Source organism: Musa acuminata, chromosome BXJ3-6 (assembly GCF_036884655.1).
Source record: "Musa acuminata AAA Group cultivar baxijiao chromosome BXJ3-6, Cavendish_Baxijiao_AAA, whole genome shotgun sequence".
Lineage (NCBI taxonomy): Eukaryota > Viridiplantae > Streptophyta > Magnoliopsida > Zingiberales > Musaceae > Musa > Musa acuminata.
In genome coordinates this window covers 14,838,193-14,860,601 of record NC_088354.1, presented here as the reverse complement: position 1 = coordinate 14,860,601, position 22,409 = coordinate 14,838,193, and the positions used below count along the sequence as shown (strand labels likewise).

The 22,409-nt window shown below is 39.3% G+C and overlaps 2 protein-coding genes across 2 annotated transcripts; both read right to left on the bottom strand.

Annotated features, from left to right (window-relative positions):
- Positions 1 to 152: 152 nt before the first annotated feature.
- Positions 153 to 10,220, bottom strand: LOC135641867 (carbamoyl phosphate synthase small chain, chloroplastic-like). Its single transcript, XM_065157649.1, has 11 exons — positions 10,026 to 10,220; positions 8,660 to 8,729; positions 6,865 to 6,991; positions 4,460 to 4,548; positions 4,300 to 4,360; positions 4,138 to 4,205; positions 3,919 to 4,047; positions 2,860 to 2,969; positions 2,422 to 2,769; positions 1,846 to 2,011; positions 153 to 528 (listed from the first exon to the last, which is right to left on the bottom strand). The coding sequence occupies exons 1-11, from the start codon at positions 10,176 to 10,178 to the stop codon at positions 485 to 487; spliced, it is 1,365 nt and encodes a 454-aa protein (XP_065013721.1). The 5' UTR covers positions 10,179 to 10,220; the 3' UTR covers positions 153 to 484.
- A 6,631-nt stretch (positions 10,221 to 16,851) lies between these two features.
- LOC103988506 (probable aspartyl protease At4g16563) lies at positions 16,852 to 18,550 on the bottom strand. The gene has a single exon (XM_009407041.3). The coding sequence runs from the start codon at positions 18,414 to 18,416 to the stop codon at positions 16,992 to 16,994; it is 1,425 nt and encodes a 474-aa protein (XP_009405316.2). The 5' UTR covers positions 18,417 to 18,550; the 3' UTR covers positions 16,852 to 16,991.
- Positions 18,551 to 22,409: the final 3,859 nt, after the last annotated feature.

Genomic DNA, 22,409 nt, shown 5'->3' with positions numbered 1-22,409 from the left:
GGGTGACAAGAAACTAAGGATGGTTTTGGTCAAAACTAGTTCTAGGAAGAAAAGCAAGATACACATGACCATTCAATCTGGTTAACTTGAGAAATTACCAATCACTGATCAACTAGGTAGAAACCAGAACACTTGCAGCATGACACAAACACTAAATCCCAATGGTTACCACAATATATTAAAGCATGTGGCGAATTCAGTAAACATAATTCTGCAGAAGGAAAAATAGCATTTCGGTAAACAAAGACGCTCACCATCAGAATATGAAGCTGACACAAACAACTTGCTGGCTTTTCCGACGTAATTAATAGCTTGCAGCAGCGAAGATAATCCAGAGGCATTTTTTAGCTGCAAGACTAACACACTCGCAAAGAGACTATACTGACTGCATCAGCTTAAGTCACCTCTTGTCTGCTTTTCTAATTCAGAGGTGTTTTCCTTGCAAGATGCCCCAATCCAGGACTCGACTTTACAAGAACCATCGTCATTTCTTGCTTGCCTTCATCAACTCCATGAATTCCCTAAAAGCTGCAACACAAGAACATGATGATCGCACAAAGAGTGATCAAATTCCACTTGACCTAATTACGCTTAAGTCGAACATCATGATTGGAATGTTGATTCAGCAAATATCATACATATTATCTTCAAGATTTTAGAATGTCCTAGCTGTATAGAATCCACCACTACCTTTAAACATCAAAGGCACTGAATCTTATCTTTATTCCTAATAATTAAATGTCAAAGTGGGCATTTCAATGCCTTGTGAAACTACAGGAGAAATTAGTTAAAGCTTGATATAAAACTAAATGTACTGGGATCTTGCATCATGTTTTATATCTTCCATTGCATAGAACACATGTTGCTATCCTATTCAAACCCAACCCGAGGATGTGACCAAGATTGTTTACGGCCATTTAAAACTCTGGATCCAGGCCATATGATACAATAAGAACCCAACACCAATGTCCGAGCATATAGCTACAAACAAAATTTTCTGCACCAATATTCGAAAGTTTTGTCAAAGGCCAACTTAAAAGAACTCTTTCAGCTCATATCAATTTAGTGGTTGCCAAGTCTACCCATATGTACCACATAATGAAGCTGATGTTACAGCCACATGTGCAATTAGAACTTGTGCTGAAAACTTGATAGGATAATAATTCCATGATTCATGGAGTTCATACCTATGAGATGAGTCCACTTTGCTTATTGCAACCATACCACGAATCCAATTGTAACAAAACCATCCACAGTCTTTTGCAGAAACTAGACCTCAAGAACCTTACATGTGAAAACTATTGGCGGGCACAACCTTCCTAAGTTAAGCGTGTCCAAAAAGTGACCTAATAGAGTAATAGTGACAATAGAAGTCTTCATCTAGCCTTATGCTTCTCTAACCCAACAAGAAGACCCAAGTTAAATGGGTTTAACTAGCTCAAACATAACTCACATCCACCTTAATGTTCAGCCAAATTTCAGCTTAAACCCAAGACTATAACTGTCAAGTACTGGCCACGTAGCTCTCTACCATAGATGGTCCTAAGATCCAACAGAGTATGCTGAATATGCTAATATTTTTATACACTATGTGCTAATTGGCATATAATCACATGGATTCCCTGTGATTTTGTGCTTCAACAATCAAGCTGGACCCTTCACTTGACCTAATTACTTAACAAATGTGAATAAAATATGGTTTTTTTTGTATAGTTTGATGGTTAATAGAGTTTTCTTGATTCAATTATAATCTCAATTTTGTGTCAGATATACACACCAAAGAATCATTCAACTGATATTTCTATCGACTAAAGAAAATGATAACAGACAATAAATAATTCTCACCAGGATCAGAGTCATGGGGCCCAGGAGAGGACTCTGGATGGTACTGGAGGGACATGAGGTTTAACTCCGCACAAGCAAGGCCAGCACAACTTTTATCATTCAAATTTATGTGTGTTACTTCAACCCCAGCAGGAAGGGATGCAGGGTCAACTGCATAATTATGGTTCTGCCAGAACAATACAATAGATATCAGAAAAGGGGGGAAAAGAACTTGCAGGTTGACAAATTAAAGAATCTAAATTTTTGAAAAAACAAACGATTTGAAAGCATGAAAGGAATAAAATTATTGATGGGGTTTATTATATAAAAAAAGTTCTAGAGTAGAGGCATCACAGAATATTTGATGTTAAAAGTTGTGCTCTACTTTGGCTCTCTCAGATAAGTTTCTCCCAAGAAAAATTATTAATTATCTAGAAGCTAGATATCTCCAAGGAGTGGCTTTCTGGCCTTAAGCTCATCAGGCAGATTGATGATTTGGAAATATGAAAGCTAATCATTCAAATCAGAGTGGTGGAAACCAAGAGGAAATAGCAAAGAAACAGTATTAACCTTAACTAAATAAGATAATACACAAACCTGAGCACTTATCTCAACACGTCCATTCCGCAGGTTGCCAACTGGATGGTTACCACCGTGATGACCAAACTTCATCTTGAACGTCTTGCCACCCAAAGCCTGGCCAAGCAACTGGTGGCCCATGCAAATTCCAAAAACTGGAACCTTACCAATTATTTCCTTTACTGTTTCCACTGCATAAGGAACTGCAGCTGGGTCTCCAGGACCATTGCTAAACAGAACACCATCAGGTTTCATTTTTAATGTCTCTGTGGCAGGCCAAGTTGAAGGCACAACTGTGACTTTGCATCCATAGGATGCCAGGCGCCTCAAAATGTTATGCTTGATGCCAAAGTCATATGCAACAACCTACCACCAACACGAAATGTAAAAAAGAAAATGAATTTTCAGAATAACACATCTAACCCAGTAGCTTGTCATGGATATAGTTATACTAACATGAAAATTCTCAACTTGGTTCTGATCTTTGTGGAATTCCCATTCTGAATGTGTTTTCTGAGACCAAACAAATGGGGCTTTACATGAAACACCACTGATCAAATCAACACCTGCAAAAGAAAAGAATATGTTTTCTCATCATGATACCAAATTATAGAACTAACCAATCTCATGTGATTTTTATCAAGTAACCAACCATCATATATGAACAAAAAGTAACCCCAGAACATTGTTCTTACTGCAATCAGCTAACGTCGCAACTAATCAAATCAATAAGTGAAAAAAATAATTACAAGACAGAGGTTGGTGTTTACACATAACTCCATGCTTCTTAGTTTCCTGTATTAACATTATCCTTCTAGTTAACCTTATGGGTTAAGGGAAATCATCAAAGTTGCTCTGGTGTTGGTTGTACTTTTCTAGATTCTAAGAAACTGAATGTTTGCTTTCTGTAATTGAAGCCCCACTTTGTTGCCAAAATATATACTGCAATATACACATCAAGTTAGCAGTTGAAGGCAAGTTATAAGTAGTTTGATTTAAATCAAGTATCAAGTTTAGCAGACCACAGCAATATGATGGATCATAGTAATACTCTGACGATCAGACCAATATTGCAATTAGATGAGTCTTCAGTTGGAAAGAACTTAAAAGCCTGCAGAATTTCAATGTGTCCCAACATAAATCAAGATTAGTGAAAAACCATAGCTTGGGAGAGTTGCCAATCAGAAAGCTAAGGTCCTCGTTGTCGATTCTCCATATGGTAGTAAGGATTCAACAAGATCATTTTTTCTATTACTATCATACTACAAACAGCATTTCAGGTACAAAAACTGCATAAATGAGATCAAAACAAATAGAGGCTCCAACTTAAGCTATCACTATATTACCAGGTTATTGAAAAATCACAATTCATAAGAAAAAAAAAGCACTAGGGCTAATACAAAAACTATTGTAAAAAAAAAAAAGCCTTTAGTGGATTAGTTTAACACCAGTTTCAGATACGAAAAAGAATTTTACAAAGTAGAAGAAATTATAGTATATGAACCTAAATCCTACCAACAATTTTCCATTTATGAGCAATTTCAAGCAAGTCTTCATCTGTTTGAGATTCTTCAGTACTTAAGACACCAATAAGGCTTCCATCTTGTCTCAATCTTCGTGTTATTGCACGAGTGTCCACATCATCTGCACCATGACCCCACAAGAAAATGAGAAAGACATGAATTGACCTAAGACTAAATTAAAATAAAGAAGTAATTGCAGGGCATGTCTCACATATGCCCATGATGTTCCTCTTTGCTAAGTAATCACCAAGAGATTCCGTGCAACGCCAATTTGAAGTGCTAATGGAGGCACATAGGAGTATGTAGTTAGGTAACAGAAAAAAAATTCTTATATTATCATTCATACATACAAATTGATTATAGTGGATTGTACCAGATGCTTAAACTTCTGATCACCAGACCAGCAAGGAAGCATTGACTTGATTCCTCATCATCTGTAGGATGATAGATCAACCAATTTAAATTTTAGAAAAATTTCACATGAAATATCTGCTAAAACTGGGACAACAGTGTTAGAACATCGGTTCGCTCACCAGGATTAACACCAGTATTCCCGATATGAGGATTTGTCATCAAAACAAACTGTCCAGCATAGCTGGGATCTGTTAGAATCTCCTGATACCTATTCAAAATTTGAAATGTAAAAAAATTCTAGTACTAGGAAAGCATCAGAGTAACAAAAAATGTCAAATCACTTGAACAACAATATATGCAGCAGAAAACAAGGTTCATCCTGTGTTCAGGTAACTTTTTTTGTTTACATCACAAGTATGATACTTGATGAGTTAAAAACACTGGAACTTTGCAAAGGTAAGAAGCATTTTAGGTTCTAAAAGTATCAGGTTCCAAATTGAAATGACCAAAACAAGCAACTAGGAAACATAGAGCATTCCCAAGCAAATAAAAGTAAAAAAATCCAAGAAGTACTTCACTATACCCTGTCTTTCCCAGCAAATGAACATTTACAAGCAAACTTCCATAGATGAAAACCATGTGAACATCTGAAATATTTACTCCGGAATTGTAAAACTGAGTTAAGAGCTGAGCTAATTTATGTAGGAATTCACCTTGAATCACGCAAATGCCTGAAATTATTTCAGCTGAAATTACCATAAATCAGAGTTCTAACTAATTTGGTACTGAAGTTTCTCATGAGACTAATCCACCTGCTCTGAGCACCCACCTTAGCTAGTCAAAAAACCCATTAGTTCAATTGACAATGCCACAACTAGTTCAGCTGGACAATACTGGCAGCAAGATCAATCAGACCACTTCCTATTCAGCCAGGACTTGGAAGCCCTTTGTCAGTCAGGGTTCTCACGACCGTTCATGACCTCTGATAAGAACTGGAAAGGAGTCCCAACTCCCTCCTTTGGTTTGAAGCCTCAGTGAAGTCTATATATCCTAATCAAGATACTCGGCAAAAACAATAACAGAAGGGCAGAATCTATTTTTTTAATAGTCTGTTTCAGCTACAAAATGAGAATTACTAGCCTGTAAGAATGACATTGTAGGCTTCTTAAGGATACTCGGTTATTTTCTTTATTGATTGAGCAGTAAAGCACTCCATGGATTAACTTTTTAGAGGTCTTATCTTCCTCATATTAGAGAATCCTCAGGAAGGATGAACCCTGATAAAATTTCAAATGATACAAATAGCCTTCTTAACTCATATCATGTTCTTGTATTAATGGTGACCACCTTCAGTAAAAAAGATCAAGATTTTGTATTATCTTATTTGCTTATCACAAAAGTTGATAATCCAATGCATAAGGCCTTCGCTAATGTACACACTTATGAACTACAAGAAGAGAGGCAGTTTCCATGACTTGACCCCTAGTCATCTAGAATAAAAAACAACAAGCAAACTTACCATTATACCAAAATCTTATCCTTTAATCTTATTTGCTCATAATATACAAGCAAATCATGAACAGACTACAGAGTAATCCATCTACGCATGCTTTAGAGGAAAAAAAGGTTTCAACCTTCACGTTCATTAAAAAATGTCCATCTAGATAAGTGCATATACAGAAATTGCAAAGTATATCATACAGTAACCTATCAAATTACCTTAACCTGAGAACTCCAAAATAATTCTCAAGTTGCATTTCATTAACTTATATACCAGACATCAATTATAGTTTCTAGTATTTCTATAATTTGAAAAAATATTTCAAAATATATCCTTCTCACATACTGCCACATAGTTAACACATTGAATCTGCCTCAAGACTGCCATTTTTATTACTAAGGAAATGCAACTAATGTGAACCATATGATAGTCAAGTCCAGATCTGTGAATAACTTGGATCTTAATCTCGTTCACAACTCAGTTATGTTGCATATTTGTCATAATTCTTGATAGTCTGATAGATTTTCTTGTTGTGATGTTTTCCAACTCAAATATGCTGGATATTTGTCATAATTTTGATCCAGATAATCCCATGGATTTCTTTGTTGTGGTTTTTTTTCAACCCAATACATTGTACATATGCCATAATTTTGAACCAGAAAATTCAAATAATTTTTTTTCTTGTTGTGGGTGTTTCAACCGTACCAAGTGGTACATACTGGTAACCTATCATTAGTGGTCCACCAGTTTCAGCCAAAGATCAAACTGGTCAAAATCCAACCAGTTCTGGTCGAAAGTTGTTAAGTTTCATGTGCGAGCCATGTGCATGAAATTGGCTCCAAGCAGGGCTCAGCATCAAAAGGTCAAACTAAATGGCACACACCACTTTTTGTTTAATTAAATATTACTGCTTTACAGCATGTGACATTAATTTGAGAGCGTCATGGTCAAGAAGATTAAAAAAACAAATGAAAAAAGAAACTGCTAAAAAGATCCCATTAAAGCAGGTATCTTCTAGTTCTATAATTGGATATAGGACTGCAACCATTGCATAAATACAGCAGAAGGAAGAAACATAGTTACCCTGTTAAAGATGTATTGAACACGACTTCACCAACTTGTGTTCCGGAAGCGCCAAAAGACTTAGCTTTCCATATAGAGCCATCTTCAAGCACAAGCCTAGCATCAGCTGTCTTCCATGGTTTTTGTACTGTATGTCAATAACTGAAAATTATTAGGTCACTTGAAAATAAGTCAAGCATGCAAAAATGATGGAATTAATTTTCAGACTGAATGTGTTGGGTAGCTGAATTAGAAAACATCTCATTGATTGAACTGCGAGATATTTTTAAAGCTCACAAACCTAATTGCTCCCTGAACGAAAACCAATAACTTTGTCTAGCAAGATCTTTGAACACTACCTAACAAATAATGTAGGGAAGCCAAGAAAATACTTAATGCAATTTACAATCATTTCCATCTGTCCAAACATAGAAAAAGACCAAGTTTGACATCATATGTGTGATTATGTTAAAGAATAATAACGGAACCACTTCCCTCAACTAAAGATTGCTACATCATATATGTGAATATGTTAAAGAATAATAATGGCTCCACATCCGTCAAGAAAAGATAGTGACCAGAGTATCTCATCTATCAATTATTTGGGTCTCTTGAATTCCTATCAAAGGTAACAAGCAAATTACTTTCACAACTAATCATCAAACAAATTTGAGGTAGCAAAAGATTTATAAGCTGGACCATTTGAGCACAAAAACTTCTAAAAAGTAGAAAAAGCTTAAATGTAGAAAATCAGTCAATTATAAGTAAGGAAAAGTATATGCAAGAACTTGCAACGTACTGGATTGGATTTCACAACAGAAGTACCAGAAATGCACCATACTACGTCAAAATGGACCCCCGAGATTAAAAATTTAATACAAGAAAATTACACAAATAAGACTGTCAGCACAATGACATAGCAAGGTATTTCACAAATTGGATAATAATGGTCATTAAGCCATTATAATTATGAAGATTGCTATAAAAGAGGAACATCAAAATTATTGAATTTCATCATAACTCATACAATAGAATGATACCTTTCGAATTTCTAATCATTACAGCATCTGTACTATTCATGATATTACTATTTTATTGTTGCAAAATTACTTAGTCAAAAATGGTCGCTATCCTGTATTATTTTCCATTGTATCCAACTAAAACAACCATCACAATAACAGAAAATATCAACGAAATTAAATTTGAAATGAAAAATGGTATTACAACCTTCATAACACGTGATTAAAAGGAAACATTGCAATAATGAAATTAAATTAAAAGAGAGGACTGATATCTACAACCTTCATTACAAGTCGTGAAAGTTGTGGGTGTTGTCCATTATATGCATTAGAAAGTAACTGGATCTTCAGAGTTCTGGATGTTGTCCATTTATGACATTTATAACAGGTTTTTGTATTTGTTCTGAAGATCCGGTTCCAGACAATCAATTTCACACAATTTTCTTCAAAAATTAGATCCACAATCATAAGATGGGCAACATAGGTATCATCATATTCTGCCAAGATCAGCAAATGGCCTTAATCTATTTGGCTTCATTAATATCAATGTTATTATTCTGCCAGCTCTGATAGCTAGTAAGATCTCCTTTACAAGAAGTCATTTCCTACAAATCCATATCACCAAACTTTTTGGATACAAACATGTTAACTAATTTAACACATCTTCTCTCTAACTAGCATCCAAGAAAAGGTATGCAGAGAGACTCAATTCCCATTTTAATTTCCATCGATGAAAAGCTTTAGGCTGCTAAACCATCAATGGCAACAACTACATTGATAAAACACTACTTACTTACCATCTACATCACAATCTGAATACAGCGAGCTAGCTGCCTTCACCCTTTGATGGACACTAACAACTTGTAGCTGACAAAAGTAAGAAAGCAATATTTATCATTTTTGAAGCAAAACGAATTAAAACCCAAAGACAAAACCTCTAAATTTTCACTTTCTGAAATAGAGAACTATATAAACACAGACAAGTGGATCTAAACTAAGTGATAAACTTAACATGAAGTCAAAATCTAAACCAAGTAAAAAACCTAGCATAGAAGTGAAAAACCATAGTAAAACATAAGTGATTGCAACAGCGAAAGACATGAACGGCGCTAGGCAACAAAGGGAAAAAAATGGGTGACCTAGTGCGTGAGGCTCCCATCAGTGCAGGGATTAAACAACCGTAACCCTGTAAGTAGAGAGGGTATATCCATGAGCTTATCCCCAACAATCTAAGTTGTACGGCAACATTACCATCATGCCAAGACTCACCCTCTTGCACATCCAACAAACCAAAACAAGGAAATGGGATGATCAAGATGCCATCTTTAACTGAAGAAAGATGAAAATATCATATATATGTCACCAACGACACCTCCCACAGCAGATCAGAACCAATGATGGGTAGGATTTTGGAGAGAATCTACAAAAAATAGATGCGATCTATTGGGAAACAAGGAGCTCTAGGGGCAACATGGATTCAACATGAGAATAACAACGGAAGGAATAGGCGAGAGAAAAAATACCAGAGGAAATTAAAATGTAGAACATTAAAGAACATTATAGCAGGTATCATATACGGCTGTCACATGCTTCTTTTAAACATCTCAAGAGTTAATTGGCCAGGGCGGTAGTTTGCTTAAACAGTCAAAAGGTAAACGGTAAATGAAATTTAGGTGCATTGAATCACATCAAACAAAAATGCCAGGAGTGACGTATAGCTAATGTGATGGAATCCAGATTTGCATGCGTCCTAATAAAGGCCTGTGAAAGGTGGCATCCACAAGCAACTTGGAAAATTCAGCTGATACCAATCCTTCAAATGGTTATACAACAGTCAGAGTGGCACTGCACCTAATTATACCGGAAAGGGAGATGAACTTCAACATATCAACTTCTGGATCAACAGAACCAAAATACAATCTTTACAAACAAAATTTAGCACTATCAATCCCACTATCGGACAAACATCAACATAAAGCGCTTAAAACGGCTTATCCTCACTTGTAGAGAATGAAAAAGGAATACGACCTACGCAAAGAACCAACAAGATACATAAGAAACCCCGAAAAACACATAATCGGATCCCAAAATAACATGCGAACGGGAAAACACAGGATCCTTGCATATTTTAATGGATACGAGAAAGGCGAAAGGAAATCGGACCATGCCGGATCTCTTGGAATGGGCTGCAAATGACATAAAGAGCTTATGACGGGGGAGGTGCCTGACGTTGCTTGCGACAGCCAGTGGATTCTCCATGGCTGCGGCCGTGGGCGCTAGGGTTTCCAGCGAGGTCGGAAGGGGGCACGAAATCATATCGGCAAGCGCGGAGGGAAGACGGGTCCACTTAGGGATTTAATCCTACGAACTCTATATATATAATATAGTGGTGAGTTGCACGTGTGTGTGTGCGAGAGAGAGTCGTGAGTATGAGGAATTTGGCATCCTAAAACGTCCTTCTGAGTTGGCTCATCATTCACCGTTAAATGTTGCTTCGTGTCTCCAACTTCACCGTTGAATTCTTACAATGGTTCGGGATCGCACATTTGACGTTTTATACATATAGATATTAACGTTGCAATTGCGAATTAATTATTAGTTAAAACATCTAATTTATGTAAAATAACTGATAATTAATTATTTAATAAGCTGAAAAGATTGATAAAAATATTATTTATATAATAAAAGTGAGGTAGTTAAAACAACAAGCAGCATTGAACTTATGTGTGATCATCCTATATCTTCTTTCAGACTAAAAGAAAATTTATATAAAATACTTATTAAATCAGTAATACTTTATAATATTTGAGGATTGTATAAAGAATAAGTAATATATAATATATTATTAAAATAAAAATATTGTAATGAATATGTTGAGTTAATAACAAATATATTTAAAAATCCTTTCATTTGTAAATTGTTAAAGCATATCCTAATTGTTTAAGATGTTGAGACTTTAAAATCAACCTTACTTTTAAGTCTATGTTATAATACATTTATTGTCAAGAGATAAGTGAGTTTAATAAAAAATTATATAAAAATATATTACTCGATAATATACCTATAGTGCTTAAGTTAGTAACTAAAAAGATCGATAATATATGATTTTTACGATATTTGAGCATTACTCGAATATGAGGAGTTTTTTAAAATCATCATCGAGCATTGTAATTAGTATCATTATATCGACTACTCATCATATGCATTGAGTTAACAATATATTTGAGTAAATGTGACATGTTGTCGGGTTACCCATATGTTGAATCACTTATCATAATAATTATTTAATATTATATATATTAGTAAAAAATATTATATTAAAAAATAATCATTATTAATAATGTGAGGGGATTAGAATTTTAATAAAAAATATAAATAAAGATCTAAATTGCATGAATTCCCTATAAAACACTCCATTTCTATTTTTTTCTCCAAAAGAACCTCCATTTTGAATTTTTCATGCAGAGCACTCTCTTAGAAACAAAAAAGAAAGGGGCACTTTTCCTTTTTTTTTTTCCTTCAATGAAATTGATGGGTTGATTGAAGTAGTTATTTCTATTTTTTTTAAAAAAATACTGTGCAAAAAGAAACTCAAAATAAAGGGTTTTTGGAGAAAATTTGCCATTCTACATATTCTTTAGCTAACAATATGAATTTTTACAAATTCCAATAATGGTAAAGATTTATATACTAATTGGAAGTCTATAGTTTTGTTGTTATGGTTACCAAGATCAATTGATATTTTACTGCCATCTTTGAATGACAAGGAAACATATGGTAGACAAAAAATAATAATAATCTCGAATCAGCAAAAGCGCAAAAAATATTTTCGCTTGAAAATCTCTCATAAGTTTCAACATATATTAAACACCGTATTGCAATTTCCTTTACAATACATACATATACGTGACTCCTAGGGATTGCCTATCTCATCAGCCTTCTGCCGACGGTTGACTAACATTAACACTAATGACCCTATGAGGAGAGAGAACAAATATAGACATCACAGTGTATATTGATAAGTTCGAATTGTAACGGTAGTAGAGATGATATAAAAATGATATAACATATGTAATTAGTGAAATAGTCTATAAAAATGATATAAAATTTGAACTTGTTGATTGGAACAAGGTCGTATAAATAATTTCAAATGATTTAAAGCATGAAGAATGTTCCAAAAGATAATTTATAACTTTTATTGCTATGATAAGTCTCACAATTAGTTATAATGCTACTAGTATCACAAGTATAAAAGGTATGAAGAGAATAACAAGAAAGTAATTTTTGTTAAATAAAAGACGAGGGGTGATCAAGATATTGATGCCACACATCAATTGGAGCTACAACTAAATGACGATCACTCATAAATGTTGTCTTTGTTCTAACCTTGGACTATGGATATTCTCGTGCTCAAATCCTTGATAAGAAAAAAATAAAAAAAAAATTAATTGAGATATTATTTTGTTTACATAATTGAGAAATAGAAATAAGATTTCATTTAATGTGAGGTGCACATAAAACATCATCGAGTGTAAAGGTTATGGTAAGTGAATTAAGTATTGTGGAACCAGTGTGAGTAATGAGAATTCCTTTACCATCACCAATGATGATATCTTCATTTCCACCATAATTATTGTGGAAAGATAAGTTTGAAGATTGAAAGTGATGTGATGAGAGACGTCAGAATCCACAATCTAATTTAGTTGGCTAGTAGTCATAATAGTCATGAGATTCGCTTGAGGCCACCGGGATGGATCAGAGAGTCAAGGTTGAGACCGATAGACTTTCACGGAGTGTCCAACTTTATCACGTAGTTGACAAATGACTCTTTATTGGCTTGTGAGGTCAGTTAATGACGTGGATGAAGGTGGGTATGTTGGAGACCCATAGGGTCAGGAGACAACTTAACCATATCTTTGTTGGCATTCTTATTATATTGATTGCTCTTCCTCTTATATTTTTGACTGACTTGAGCTGTGATGGTTGGTCCGGGCAACTTATCCTCACACTTTAAATATATCTCATAGTTAGTCAACTTGTCATAGAGTTCTTCGAATAATATTGGTGAGTCACGTGCCCGAATTACTGTTGTCAGTTCCTTGTACTTGTCTTCTAGATCATTTAGGGTATGAACTAGGACTTCTTCATCACTAAGTGAATGACATATCAAAGCCAAGTCATCGATGATAACTTTAATATGTTATAAATAATTAGCAATAGTAATTTCCTCTTATTTCATTTTCATTAGACTGGATAGAAGACCGAGCATACGAGTATGTTAGTAATTTGCTAAGGTAATTTACAACTTGTGCCAAGCTTTTATAGTAGTCATATACACGAAGATAATAATGGGGTGATGGAATCAACGGCAAAGGCTTGAATAGCTTAGAGTATGAGATGATCTTAGCATAGCCATAGTTTGTAGGCTAGATTTAATATCGGACTAGGATCTCCTGAGATGTTGTTCATTGCTAGTAGACAATTACGAGAGTCATCGATGTAGCCTAGTAAATCATAGCCAAATAGGATATTAAAAAATTGTGTACGCCAAGATGCATAATTGTCGCCTTTGGATAATTTGAAGGGGATGAGTGCTACTACATTGATGGTGATAAGGCTTGTATATTAAAAAATATTATGACGTCTTATAGGAACAATAGCTAGAGCATCAGAGGTAGATGATGAAGACATTTTGATGATATATATCTACAGGAGCACGAGAGTCATCAGTTGTAGAAAAGAGAGTCAGAAGATATGGCTAAGATGAGATGCAATGGACCATGCTTCTTCTTAGGCACAGTTACTAAAGCGATCAGGGAGGAAGAAGGCATCGGCGTAGTTCAATGTCACATGAGGTCGAAGTAGGTCTCTCCTGGAGTTGTGACACCTTGATGTGCTTTGGTGTGGGCGGCCACTGCATGCGACGAGGTGGTTGCAGCAGGTGTCATCGCTAGCGGACAAGGTATCTTCATCTTTGCCCCTTTAGGAGATCTCAGATCCTTAGAGCCGAGATCTTTATCAAAGGAGCAGGTCTTGAAGGGCAGGCATGGAGAAGCAGTTCTACTAACAAAGGAGGAAGCTAAAGGAAGTTTGTTGCTACATGTTTTGATGCTATTATCGAAGCCGCCACATAGGTCACGATCTCAAGAGGGCATTTGGGAGAGCAAATCTATTCTGTTGAGTGTGCAACCTGGAGGAGCAGGTCTGTTCTGTTGACGAATGAAGAAATGGAAGGAAGAAGTGAGGCCTTCTGTGTGTATCACGTTGCTGATTGTAGTGAAGCCTTGTGTGGGGATGAAGGTGTGTCATGGAGGGTGGCTTTTACTGAGCGGTGTGATGAGATATAAAGAGAAATAATTTTGTATATGAATAAATACTAGCAGGCCATAACACACAGCAGAATTAAATAGAACCATAATAAAATATAACACCAAGGCATACATGAAAAACTCCTTCAATGTGAAGGGTAAAAATCATGAGGCAAACTAGAGATAATCCACTATAAGAATAATAAATATATAAATCTCAATCTCTTGCCCAAAACCTTAGCAACAATCACAAGATAATAACTGTGATACAAGAATCACGTCACTATGCTTAATATCTAAATCCTCCCTAATTCTCCCCAAGTAATCATAATAAGAATCTATTATAGATTTGATCTAACCTGAGATGAAAACACTGTTAGATGATTGAGAACAGTCTCTTCGTATTGTCCTTGTTTTCTTCATTTTCTTTTGGATTTCTGTTTTTTTCTTCTCTTTGTGCTGCTGTAAGGATTAGACTGCTGTCTTCGTTTTTGTCCTATTTATACCTCCTTTTGTTTTTAAAATAAAGTTATCCGTACCTTCCTAATATGAATTAGAGTTAGATTAAACGAAGAGGTGGGCTGTGAACGGTTCAAACCCACTATGTGCTTGTGAAGAGTCGCTCCGCCGCTGGTTAGGGAACCGCTACTGCTCCACTGTAGTACAGTTCTAGGGAATGATCGCAGGAGGAGGAGAGGCAGCCACTTGGTGCAGAACAGGCGACGAGGAAAGATGTGGCAGTCAGTCCGGGGGGGTGGGCGGGGCAGAGAAGGAGTTCGAGTACACCGCCCACCTGACTGCTCGATCTCTTCCAAAGGGTGCTATGTAGGATGCGACAAAGCTACACTCGCCTCGGTGCAACTTCGCCAAAGGCCACGCTTGGGGCATTGTTGCAGTGCAGATAGGGCCCAACGAGGAATGTTGCACTGAGGGGAAGTGGAGAGGATCCTTCGACAGTGGAAGTGTTTGGCCGCAGTCCTGTAGTTTTTACCGCAGATCTGAAGTCCTTGCCACAGATTTGTGAGAGATCTGCAGTTCTTGCTATAGATCTGTCAGAGATATACATTTCTTGTCATAGATCTGTGAGAAATCTGCAGTTCTTGCAGTAAGGAGAGTATTGTGGCTGCGGCTTCAGGGAGTCAGTGAGGAGGGTTAGCACTAAGTGCGTTAACCAGTTGACCCGCTATTATGGATACTGCTGGACGAGGCGGAGAAGGAGTTCAGATACACCATCGTTGGGCTGCTCGAGTTCCCAAAAGAGAGAGAGGGAGAAGCAGTCGCCGAGCACCGTTTGGATTTGATCAGAAGATCGTTGCCAAGAGTATTTGCTGTTCGTCGAGTAGAAAAGACTATCTTCGTTTTCGGTGCAAGCACAAGCACGGGATCAGATCGAGAGCAAATCAGTCATCAAAAGCATCCACAACAATGTGAGGAGGTGGTGATGTTGCTACTTCAACGAGGACTATTGTTGTAAATCAACAAGGAAGCTGCATTGTCATTGCTGCAGCAACAATAATAGCAGTAGGTGAGATGAGGAAGTTGTGATGTATAGATCAGCTTAGCACTCGATTGCACGGGAGCTGTTGACGGGCGTCTCGTTGACCAGGTTGGCGCGAGTGACGAAGATAAAAGGTCGTAGTGCAACGACGGGCGTGACCAGAGAGGTACATGAACAGCCCGACGAGATGTGGCTAAGGAAGCTCTATTGAGGAAGAACAGATAGCAGCCTGGATGATGTCGTAGTGAGGAGATGAAGATGTCACACAGGTTCTTTCTCGGGAGGTGGCAGAGCTCGGCGAGGAGCGATTACTGTCGTCGGCCAGCGAGAAGGGAGCTGAATTATAATGATAAAAGCACACATTCAATGATTGAAGAGAGGATTTTCCTCAATTGTCCAACGAGATTTTGCAGTTAAAAAATCTTATCTGCTATCACATATGAATCTCTCAAAGTGGGATGAACAAAAAAAGAAAACCCATTCATCAAGCCTCCTTTTCTCAAAGTGCTGCGAAAGATTCTATGGCCTGCAGACTCTTTTGCTATGGATCGAGCAAAAGAATCGTAGTTAAATGTAAGATGGTCCCGTTGTCGACCCAACTGCAACGGCAGCGACCACAAGTCCTCGTAGGTGCAGCTGTACCTTTACACCGTTCCCATGGTGGCTTCTTCTCATCTCTTGAGTTAATGCAAGCATTGACAGACAACCACAAGCAATTGTGATGCACAACCCACCAGAACACCGGCACCACAAAAAGGCACACGACTACGCGGAACGCACATGCCCTAACGGATGTATTTTGCTCTCTACTACGTTATTGAGTTGTCATCAACCTCGAGACAAAAGTCTGTGCTTGGCATGAGATAAGCACACCGACATGAACGGAACAAGATGACAAACAAGACCCCATCTCTGTGATCCTTCCCCCTCATGACTCCATGATCAGAAAGATGGCACCAAAACCGGGGAAAGATAAAAAGGAATGAAAAAGGATGAGAACCTCGTGGTAGCTGCAGCATTAAGTTGAATCGATCGCCTTTACTCTTCATGAGCTGGAATCTGATTGCCGTTCCAAAAGGCCACCTTCTTTTTGAACAAGAGCGGCTTCGAAGTAACACGAAAGGTCGATTTACCCCATCACAGCCGTGCGATTGGCGTCCAACGGTTGTGATCTCACGGTGAGTTGAGTTTAAAGCTACGGCAACTTTATTAAACTTTATCAAGTCAATTACCACCTTTTTCCCGTACAAAAAAGCACACGATAATTATTTGATTAAGAAACGTTTTGGCGGTTAATGAAAACTAATTGGTTCACACCGTTGGTTACGACCCGAGGCACGACTGCCGCCGGAACCCCAATCGTCCCTTCTCCAAGTCGTAGACCATGTAGTAGTCCTGCTGCTGGAAGTTGCCCAGTATGATCGCTGGCCCTCCGGCCACATCCGAGGAGGCGGCGCCATCGCCGTCGGAGACGATGGTGAGGCACACCGCGGCCCTGTCCGGCCCCGCGAACACGAAGTAATTCTCCAGAGGCAGCCGCATCTCGGCGCCGCCCTTGAAGCGGAAGGTTAGCTCCGGCAGGTCCACCTCCGTCGCATCCGGCGGCAGAGCGAAGCACGGGCGCAACCCTGTTCGGGCCTCCATGTCTGCGGACCGGTTGTACCGGTGCGCTACGCGGTCCACGAATGCGGCAAGCACAGGCTCGAACACCGGCGGGGCCATGTACGTGAACGTCGTGCCGGAGTCGACGATGGCGCCGCCGTCGCCGCTGGGGCTGGGGACGAGGGCGGAGCGGGGGACTCTGACCTTCTTTCCGCCGACGGCGATCTCGCGCATCCCGATGTAATAGTACACGGAGAAGGGCGACCCTTCGTCGGCACCGGCCGCGGGATTGTTGAGGAAGGTCGTGAATCTAAGGCCGTCGGAGGAATCCTCCTTGGCGGGGTCGAGGACGACGGAGCCGCTCTCGGCGGCATCGTCGTCGTAGCGCCGAGAAATTAGGCAGTAAGAGAAGCGCTTCAACCCGAGCTGGGAGGGGAGGGAGGGGGCGCCGCGGCCGAATCCGGCGACGCCAGCTGGCTGGCGTTCGGAAAAGACGGAGCAGCCGACGGTGACGTCGGGGACGGTGCGGCCGGGCAAGGCGAGTGTCTCCAGCATGAGGAGCCCAGCGGTGGAGCCAGAACCATAGATGATGGCATAAGGCGGGCAGGCGGTAGCCGGGCAGCCGTCGGCTGAGGTGGAGTTGCAGGCAGGACACCGGGAAAGGAGGAGGTCGGGTGAGTGGATCCACAGACAGCGGGGGTTGCGGCAGCCGACGAGGCGGGTGGAGGCAGAAGACTTGGGAAGGAAGGGGGTGATGGGGGTGGCGGAGGGGGAGGAGCAGCGACGGCACTGATAGGAGGAGGTGCAAGGGACCCAGGTGAGGTGGCTCCCGGTGTCGAGGAGGAGAGGAATTTGCTGCGGCGGGGTGCCGAAGGCGAGGGTGAGTGAGTAGCCGCCGTAGGAGTGGGGGAAGAGAGGGGAGCGAGAAGGACGCGGAGAGGCGTGGCGGTGGCGGTTCTTGAGGAGGGATGCGCGGAGGGCGGAGGCGGAAGCGAGTGAGGCGAGGCGGTGCAGGGGGTCGGGGTGGGACGGCAGGGGATGTCGGCTGAGTTGGAGGGTAACGGGAGCAGAGATGGCAGAGAATGGGAGGAGGAGGAGGAGGAGGAACGAAAGGGAGAGCAAGAGAAGGGGAGGAGACGAAGACATTGCGGTTGTGACGATGAAGGGGACAGAGAAGTGACAAAAAAATACTTTGCTTGGAGGCCTCGGATGGGATATAAGAGGAGGGCCGAGGAGGAGGAGGGGGGAGGAGGGAGGAGGGTGGACGGAGAGAGGAGGAGAAGAGGGCGGAGGGAAGGAAGGAAAAAGGAAAAGGACGAGGAAAGAACAGAAGGTGACGGTGGTGGGTCCACGGCGGCGGGTCACGACCGTTGGCTCGCTCGAAGCCCATGGAGATCACGCTGATAGGATTGGGGTCGTCGCCGTTCTGCTTCCTCCCGTTGGATCACGTGGACGTATCCGTCCATCAAGAGCAGTGCTACGAATCAGAACCGGATCCGCGTAACGTCAGTTGGTTTTCACATTCAAACAAATTCCATGCGACATGGAAAATGACGGAGTTGGAAGCTTCACTGAAGTTTGCCAAACCGGCCACGAATTGGCTGTGAAATGCACACCTCCAATCGAACACTTGTGATTTTAATGTGTTGTTCTTCAGATTTTGGGACTCGTGGAAACGTGAATATAAATAATAGTAGAGGCAAAGTGCGAAGCTTCGACAGATTTGGAATGAGAGCGGCACCTTAAAATTAAACATTAAATTAATATAATTAGAAAAAATAAATAAATAAATAAATAGCCTGAGTCTGATACAGATTTTCATATAGTCATTTTTGAATTCAAACAAGGAATAATTCATAGGCTTTCAAAATATTATCATTTTATAAATAAATGATGAGTTGAATTTTGACGTATCTAGTTTTATATCGATTGTTCGATTTAGATTCAAATATTATCGATCCTTATATAGGCCAATATTAATAGGAATCTCATTAGATACATTTCAATTTCGTGTAGTTTTAACATGTTAGTAATTAGACAATTATATATATATATATATATCCTTTATTACATCAATATAATTATTGGAAACTTTATCATAAATCTTACCAAAATCAATAAAAACCACCACATACATAGGGATCTTTCTTCTTCTCTTTCTACTCATCTATGAAATGTCTTAATAAATAAATATCTTTTATGAAATGTCTTAATAAATAAATATCTTTGATCGTTGATCTTTAGAGATAAAACTAAATTAATTGTCAAGTTTTTTTTTTTCACAGCTTATTCAAATTTCAATCATTCTTTTCCAAGTTTCACCCATAATCTTAATTATTATATAATTTAAATAATTTTAGATTTCACTCTTATTTTTATACATTGGTAACATGGAAATATATGATTACCTTTAGATCTAAGTTATTTATGAAATATTTATTAAAAATTATAAAAAATAATTTTTTTTTCTTTTTTTATCAATTAAGTAATTTTGATATTCGCGCTTTTAATATACCTAAATCTTTATTTACCTATATGATAAAACCCTTGTAGATTCTAAGCTTGAGGTTGATCTCTTTAGGGGATCAGCCTCCTTCGAACTAACTCTACAAGGGTTCCTTCCTCCAAATTACTGCTCAAAGGCTGCAAAAAAAATTCATCTATTGTTTAAGAAAAGATGATGAATACTGTTAGGATCAAGAGCACTAAGAAGGGGGGGGGGGGTGAATTAGTGCAGCGGAAAACTTTCGATGATTTAAAACGACGTTCATACTATAAAAACGATTTCGGTAAGAAAGCCGATTCAGAAATCACTTTAACTTGTGATCAAGCGAGATGCAATTAAAATAAAGATATAGAGACAGTTTGCAGTTAAGATAGAGAACAGAATGTAATTACAAACCGAAATACAACGTTCGTACGATAAAAGCGATTTCGGTATAAAAGCCGATTTGGAAGTTGCTTTAACTTAGATTAGGCGAAGTGTAGTTAAAGTAAAGCTATGGAGGTAGTTTGCAGTTAAGATAGAGAACAGAAAGTAAATGCAAACCGAGATTTAGAGTTGTTCGGTCAATCTTGACCTACATCCACTTTTGGCGTCCTCCTCCGATGAGGTCACCGACGTCCACTAGAGGCCTTCTTTCAATAGGCGAAGGCCAATCACCCTTTTATAGTTTCACTCCTTTTGACGGGCTTATGAGACAACTCTTACAAACTTTTCTCTCCTCTCTTGAAAGATCAAAACTTAGAAGAAAAGAGGGAGGAGAACTTCTAGCCTTTATAACACTTTTGAGCTCTAAAAATCACAAAGTAAGATTGGATTTTCGGTGCCCTTTCATGCAGGAAAGGGTGGGGTATATATAGGCCCCAAACTGGTTTGAATTTGGAGCTCAAAAATATATTTTCCCGGATTTTCGAGGTCCTGGCCGTACTACCTCTTGATTGGGGCGGTACAATCGCTTGACAGAGCTCGGAGACCAAGCTCTAGCGGTACCACCACCTGACAAAGCTCGGAGACCAAGCTCTGGCGGTGCCACTGCCTGACAGGGGTGGTTGCACCGCCCAGTCTCGCTCGGAGACTGAGCCCAAGCGGTGCCATCGCTTGACTGTGGCGGTTGCACCACCTAGTCTCGCTCGGAGACTGAGCCCAAGCGGTGCCACCGCTTGACCTGGGCGGTTGCACCGCCCAGCTTTCCTGGGAGACCATCTCCTGGGCGGTGCCACCGCCGACCCTGGCGGTGCCACCGCCTAGCAGGAATTATGGTCCGAATGGGTTGATCCATTCAGCCCAATTTGGGTCTATCAAGGTCCTAATTGCCCCCAGATTAAGTTAATGGGATCACCTCCCATTCCTAACTTAATATACATGCTAACTATGATATTTCTTAAGACATTTACTGCAACTTGCTCCGGTGCGTCAATCGCTTCTTCCGGCGAGCTTCTGACGAACATCCGACGAACCTTCGGCGATGCTCCGGTGGACTTCCGGTAAACTCCTGGACTTGCTAAGATCCACTTGGCGAGTTTTGATGAGCTTCTTCGACAATCTCTTGGACTTTTCAGATTTGTTCTCGTAGAACCTCCGACGACCATCCGGACTTCCATCGAACTCTCGAACCCCCAATGTGATCATAGTCTTGACTCCGGCGCAACTCCTATTGTATATCTTACTTCCATCGTAGTTAATTCTGCACATGTAAAATAAAACTTCGATCGAGACAATTAATCCTAAGCAATTAACCAAGTTGTCCGGCATGTCATTGGTCCATCGATGCTTCGTCCGATTCTTCGGCGCATCGTCCTCTCCTGCGGTCTATTGCCCAATCGGTCAGTTGACTATGCAACTCCGATATCCTTGACACAATACCCACTTTTCTTGGCCCGATGCCCGAGTCCACGGCCCGAAGCCTTCTGTCAATACATCGATCGATCCATCGGCCCGACATCCAATCTTCTGACATGTTCCTTCGACCCAACATAATTTTTTCTACTTTAATTGTCTCATCCTGATCGAAGCATCTTGCGTCACTCAAAATATAAATTAAATCATAAACATATATCAAGTGGTTTCATCATCAAAATACGAGATTCAACAAATACATGACTATTTATAGGACTTCTAAACCCTAACTCTTAATAGGACTCATACTCAAGACTCCTATTCCTTTACAACTCCTAATTCTTCTTTAAGAATAACTTCTAATATGACTCATACTCACGACTCATATTCTTTTACAACTCCTAATTTATCTAAAAAATAACCTCCTATCCCTAACCGACCTCCTCACCTCTTTAATAGGGGTCGACTAGGTAGATTAACATGAATGCCCATTTCAATTAGGATTCTGGTAGAATCCCAACACTACGTTCCCGATAATGTCCAAACCTATCAAGATGAAATAAAATTTATTCTAACAATTTACTTAAACAGGTTCCGAGTACCCCAATTTATGGTACGAGCATTTTTCAATAAATGTGCAATCAACTCCAATCCAACTGTGACCAACAGGGATTGGCATCTCAGTTCGCTGTAGGTAGCTCTTTTATCATCAACATAACTCCTGCTGCAGTTCAAGAAAAAGAAAATATAAAAGAAGTGACTTTATGTGTTAGCTTTGTGAGAGGGCAAACATGTGGCTT

Bases quoted from the DNA above. Each gene is read 5' to 3' on its own strand.
- LOC135641867 (XM_065157649.1), bottom strand. From the start codon at position 10,178: ATGATTTCGTGCCCCCTTCCGACCTCGCTGGAAACCCTAGCGCCCACG. The intron at 4,048-4,137 runs GTGAGACATGCC...GTCATGGTGCAG, and splicing joins GAGGAACATCATGGGCATAT to ATGATGTGGACACTCGTGCA. The intron at 529-1,845 runs GTGAGAATTATT...CTTGTGTTGCAG, and splicing joins GCCCCATGACTCTGATCCTG to CTTTTAGGGAATTCATGGAG.
- LOC103988506 (XM_009407041.3), bottom strand. From the start codon at position 18,416: ATGTCTTCGTCTCCTCCCCTTCTCTTGCTCTCCCTTTCGTTCCTCCTC.